The sequence below is a fragment of the Astatotilapia calliptera genome, chromosome 9 (assembly GCF_900246225.1).
Source record: "Astatotilapia calliptera chromosome 9, fAstCal1.2, whole genome shotgun sequence".
Lineage (NCBI taxonomy): Eukaryota > Metazoa > Chordata > Actinopteri > Cichliformes > Cichlidae > Astatotilapia > Astatotilapia calliptera.
The window spans coordinates 14567139-14572721 of record NC_039310.1 but is presented as its reverse complement, the minus strand read 5'-3'; the positions used below and the strand labels follow the sequence as shown (position 1 = coordinate 14572721).

Sequence of the window (5583 nt, the reverse complement as noted above, 5' to 3'; positions counted from 1 at the left end):
AGGAGATTTGCATCATGGATGTGCAGCTGACAAATCTACAACTGTGTGATTAGCTTCATGTCAATATGGATAAAAATCTCTGGAGAAATGTTTCCAGTTCCTTATTGAATTGAAGGAAACTCAAAACACAACGTGGGGTCCCACCCACTGCTAATAAGGTGTACCTAATAAAGTGGCTGCAGAGTGTAAATAAACATAAATAGTGCAACCACAATACGGCATATTCATGTAAAGTTAGCAGGATTTTGCACTTAACAGCGTAATTGTTATACAGCCTCACAAAACACTGAACAGCACTGTTAATATAAACATTTTATTTACATACCCTGTTAAACTCCAGAACATTCTTTGGATACCCAAAACTTTTGAGCTGACCTACTCAGTACTGTAAAAAAAGAAATCACAGTAAAATGTCAGAAAACTAACAAAACATTCACTTGTCAAGGTAAGGAGACTTTTAAAAGCAGCTTCCTATAAAAGATGATTGTAATGGCATTTAAAATAGTGCAAAATAACCAGCAGTGCAAATTCTGCAGGAAATGATTCAGTTTGAGGTACGTTTTGGCTGTCAGGATGTGAAAAATAGTCTCCAGTGTCATGACAAGCTGTTAGATTCTCAGATTATATCACTTGAACTGAGTTCAGACTAAAACAAAGATATTAAAAAAATTACACTGTCTCCAGAAATCTTTTGTTTTCTTCCCAGTACAGATTTCCTTTCCCCTTACACACAATGACAGAAAAAAAGAGTAAACAAGGCCAATGCCACCATCAATAGAAGCATCACAGACGTACATGAACAAATGGTATCTCTTGGTATCTATCATAATTTAGATGTAGGCACTGATCTGTGCACTGTCGCACCATAAAGACAAAGATGCAATGTCTTCATTTACTAACTCTACAGTGTCAGTCTTTAGCTCATATTTACTGCATAGGCCTTGTAGTCCAGTTCTTTGTGGCTTTGTATGTGTAATACATTCAGTAGTCACAATAGGTAGAAAACATTCAAAAAATGATAATAAAGGTTAAAAAAAGAAGCTTGTATATGCAAATAAAGAAACAGTGCAAACTATAGGTGCAGTGCAATGACTTTACACAGTTTCACTGAAAGACTGAGGTAGATACTCGTTTTGTTGTACAGTTATAAAAGGTTTTCTTTCAGTGAAGCCATGTAATACTCCATACACTTTCTTTTTCTTTTTTTTTTTAATTGCAACATAAAAACACTTTCATCTCCTGATAAAACTCTGAGTCAATTGATAACATTGTCTACAGCTCAGCGAGTTTTGTTTTTTACATTTATTGTAGTATTTCTTGAGTTTGTGGAAGTGGCAAACAAAATATAGTTCCTTTATGGATCTTGATGTGCATCCAGTTGTTTGTCATTGTGGTTTTGTATCCTGTTTGAGTGACAGTAATACTCAGTATTGATGGTACCGGTTGAGAGGAGCCCCGTTCTGCAAAGAGTACTGACCGGGCTGCTGATAGTGTGGGTGAGAGTTTTGACTGGCTGGTACCAGCACATCAAACACGCTCTTATTTGGAGGTACAGATTGCAACATGTTGTCCAGGTCCATGAGTAAAGGAGGGGCTCTCACTGAAACTTGTCTAGTGGGGAGGATGGGCCAGTATGTATGGCCCAAGAAGTGACTTTGTGTCATGGGAGAGCTACCATAGCCGTAGATGGGTAGCCCGCTGTGCAGGGGCATGAGAGGACCCCCGTTGAAACGCATGCTAGGTGGGGCAACGACATTAGGGGGTGCATATTTAGCGTAGGAGGTGGGGAGCTCCCATGGAGGTGGTACAGTTTCCCGTCTGGCTGATTTTTGCAGTGGTGGCCTACAAATATCTCCCCCTGCTTCCACATCAGGAGGAACACGCTTCCCAGTTACTCCTTTCCACTCTTCATCAGATGAAGACGAGGAAGAGGAGGACGTGGAGGCTGGGCTTGCAGAGCTGGCAGAGGCACTCCGAGCAGAGGAGGTGTAACGATGTTGCGGAGCCGGTGAAGGCCGAGCCCGAGTCACCTCACCCCAGCAGTCCCCTGAAGCCATATCTAAATCCCCAGAGGCACTGATTGGCCTCAGGCTGTGTAGCAGGGAGTCGATCGCGAAGGACGAATCCAGCTTAGGTCTGTACAAGTCATCCTGCGGTGGGAAAGAGTTTCCAGAAGATGTGGGAGGGAGCGAGGTCACAGGTTCAGGGGGCGCCTCAGACTCAGGCTTGTGTCCCTGCATGATGTAAGGAGCCAGATCCTGAGCAAAGATGGTTTCATCCTGGCGGGACACGGCCGTGTTCTGCCTCTTGAGAAGCTCCAGAGGAATGCGGCTCAGCTCCACTGCCCAGAAATTGCCTTTGCCCTGTGGCTTACCTGGGTCTTTCAATACCTACAAGGTGGAGGAAGGATGGACAGAAATATTAGTGCTTGCCTGGACAACCTAGTCTGACAGGACTGGCAACCTAATAATTATCACAACACAAGTGATTTAAAGTGGGTTCTAGGTTTTAATAGAAAGACTCCAGTGGTGTATTTCTACAGGAGTAGGTTGTTTTTTAGTTTTTTTTCTCTGTTTAATGATCATTACATAACATTTTACCATACAAACCTTAACAAAGCAGTCATATGAGGAAAGGTTGTGTCGCACAGAATCTCGCCAGCCTTTGTAGTTTCCTTTGAAAAATGGAAAGAGGGTACTGATCTCCTTGAGGATCTAAAATTTAAACAAATATCAGCATTAAAGTCTGAACCAACACACACACACACCAGCATCACAGATTTTCGTTATATGGTCACTATATTAACTGCAATCCATGCTTGCGTAAAAACAGCTCGGTGAAACTACAAATTTCAACGAAGGATTTGGATTTTTATACTCATTGAACTTAAAATTGAAACAAATTGAAAATACGTTTTCCATCTGGTACAAAAAGTGAATGGAGCCCCCATTTGAAGCCTAATATTGGAATGTACTGTATATCTTATCACTGTTTCTGATACAGATCTGCGTCTGGTTCCACTGCAGTCCAGCCTTATCTCAGCAAACCAAGAAGGGAACGGGTAGAAGTCACTCAAGTGTCACGACGATGTGGCTGTTTAGTGTCACTTTAGGAACTGTAAACGATCTTCTCAGACAGATTGTAGAAATTTCGCATAAAACTCTAATGGAGTCTACTCTAAATACACGACGCAGTGATGGATTTGCTTCTGCTGATGAAATAAGTGACGATCATAAGCGGCACCGTGCGTAAAACACCGCGCGCGTCGTCTACTCACAAATGCCAAACTCCGGCAGCATTTACACAGTTAACACATAAAAGCATTAGTTTTATCATTACCTCCGCTAACGTCAGCTTCTTCTCTGGAGACCTCTGGATGACCATAGCGATCATTGCAAGATAGGAATACGGAGGTTTTGGATACCTCTGGTAGTTCTTTTTCTTCCCATTGCCGGCATTTCTTTTCTCCCGTTCACTTTTCCACATGTCCTGCGTTTCATCCTGCTTAAACTGTCCATCTTGATCATTCGGGTTTAAAGATCCAGGCGCTTCCTCTTTATCCATGAATCCCGTGGCGCCGGTGAGGTGTCCGGGGCGCTCCGTTGGTTCCTCCGAGCGCGGCAGCTGCTGGGGAGGCATCGGATCCGTGAGGTAAGGCCAGTATTGGGCCGGTGAGCTCCACGGCGCTACGCCGCTGGGAGAAAAACTCTGCTGCTCATTTCTGTGGAAGTCAAGTTGATGGTCGAGAAGTTCTCCTAGGTGGGATGAAGCGATCGGTGCCAAGAGACTCTGCCCCGGCCAATGCTTTGTCATGCTGATCAGTCAGGGGAGGAATATCGCTCTGCACGTAGAGGGGGGAGGAGGTCAAAGAGTCGGTCCTTAACTTCTGGCAGACTGCTGGCTCCAGGCTGACTATTTGAAGAGCAAACAATTAACAGTTTCATGTAAATCCCGCTGCGTAATCGGGGGGATGCGTTATCTGAAAGCAGAATGACTGATCGGCCCTGGGGGCTGGGCTGGGTCTGTGTGCGAAGAGGGGAGAGAAAGACAGGGCAAAACTGTAAACCACCCATACGATACCTTATCAACACGCCGACATGCAACATAGTGATTCCACAACTACTTTAAAATCTCTGTTTACAAGATTCGTGGATGGAGACTTTAAATGTTTGGGGAACACATCTACATTAATACAAGTCTGGCTTTACACAATTACACATTTTAGTCTTATCGTACACTTTTTTAATTATTTGTCTATTTAATTTTAATATCACTAAAGCTTTTACTTGGGCTTAGATGTAAAAGGTGAAACTTGTGGGGGTAGGGTGGGTACAAATATTTTCGATTTAACCTCGGATGCAATCAACAATTATAGATGAGCAATATACACAATAGAGGGCTAATATACAAACACTGACGATGCCCCTTTCAGTACTTCATTTCTTTATTAATTATTAAATAAGCAATTCAGCCTTCACTGCCTACTGAATTCTTTTAGAATGGTTTTTAATTGTGAGAAACTAAAATCAAATTAGCCAAATTGTGTATTTGATTTGGCTTTTAATTCCAGAGGAGAAACTATTCCCATGAAAGCTATTCCTAAAAAGAAAAAGAAAAAAATGAAGAAAAAAGCATAAACTACGCTGATTAGCTGATTAGTAGGTGCAGAATATTTGAAGTCATCATTGTTTTGTGTTGTTTGATAACGCGCTGCAGTCGACGGGGGTGTTTTTCCACAGTGGGGTCTCCCTCTGGAGTGTTGAGCATGCCATTCAGCGCTGAAAAGACTATTTTCGGGTATGCGCCTCTTTTGTTCAACTTAACGTAGTGCTAATGTTGAAACTCTTGCTTCCCAGCAAGACAGTGAAAACAAGTTGGATTAGAAGAACCCCCATCGGGAAGCTGGAGACTTTTCCATCCCAAGAAAAAAAGAAGCTGCTTAGCATGTGAGGAAATACGGGGAGCGGGGGGGTTTCAACACCATTTGTGGGGTTTCTGGCGCTTACAAGCTGCTAAGTGTTGTAGTTGGGTCGAACATTCACACCTTAAACAGGGGCAATCACGTACACCCCCAGCTGCTGGAAAATGCCTCAATATCTCCCTCAAGCAGAAGAAAAATATCAACAAGTCAACCAAAGAATCAACTTTAGGATCCATCATGTGACAAAGCGTGAACTTTGACACGGGGTTGTAAGGAGTTTCGCACTAATGCGCAGATTAAAGATGATTTGATCCAACAGTTGTGTCACCTGAAAGTTACAGAAGCAGCAGAGCTGGAAACAACTCAGTTTTCCTGCAATTAAAATCCATTCACTTTTAATGGGCGCTACTGGGCGTTTTCACATTGACCCCCACTCACATCACACCACTCCACAAGTTAACCTTAAATGTCCAGGCAACAAAGCTGATGACGCTCTTTTAATCAGGTTGCTGTAAAAATTAGAATAAAAAAGGACGCTCTGCTCGTTTTTGCTTTGTTTCAAATAAATAATTCGCCCGTGTGACAAACTTACCGCACAAATGTGTAATTTCTGCAGTCAAAAATATTTGAATGAGTTTCTTTGTTTGTTTTTCTAGGTCAGA

General features: G+C 42.6%; 1 protein-coding gene across 3 annotated transcripts; it reads right to left on the bottom strand.

The window, feature by feature from the left end:
• Positions 1 to 299: 299 nt before the first annotated feature.
• foxh1 (forkhead box H1) lies at positions 300 to 5577 on the bottom strand. 3 transcript variants are annotated; one of them, XM_026180005.1, is made up of 4 exons: positions 5514 to 5577; positions 3340 to 4022; positions 2610 to 2714; positions 300 to 2390 (listed from the first exon to the last, which is right to left on the bottom strand). In XM_026180005.1, the coding sequence occupies exons 2-4, from the start codon at positions 3811 to 3813 to the stop codon at positions 1425 to 1427; spliced, it is 1545 nt and encodes a 514-aa protein (XP_026035790.1). In that variant the 5' UTR covers positions 3814 to 4022; positions 5514 to 5577; the 3' UTR covers positions 300 to 1424. The 3 variants fall into 3 exon arrangements, with proteins under 3 accessions (XP_026035790.1, XP_026035791.1, XP_026035792.1); XM_026180006.1 differs by having other exon boundaries at positions 3340 to 3912; XM_026180007.1 differs by having other exon boundaries at positions 3340 to 3908; positions 5514 to 5575.
• Positions 5578 to 5583: the final 6 nt, after the last annotated feature.

What these genes read in the sequence shown, in the direction of transcription:
- foxh1 (XM_026180005.1), bottom strand. Translation starts at nt 3,813, where the DNA reads ATGACAAAGCATTGGCCGGGGCAGAGTCTCTTGGCACCGATCGCTTCA. An exon ending in AGAAGCTGACGTTAGCGGAG is followed by an intron (nt 2,715 to 3,339) that starts GTAATGATAAAA and finishes TTTAAATTTTAG; the next exon opens with ATCCTCAAGGAGATCAGTAC. An exon ending in CATATGACTGCTTTGTTAAG is followed by an intron (nt 2,391 to 2,609) that starts GTTTGTATGGTA and finishes TCCACCTTGTAG; the next exon opens with GTATTGAAAGACCCAGGTAA.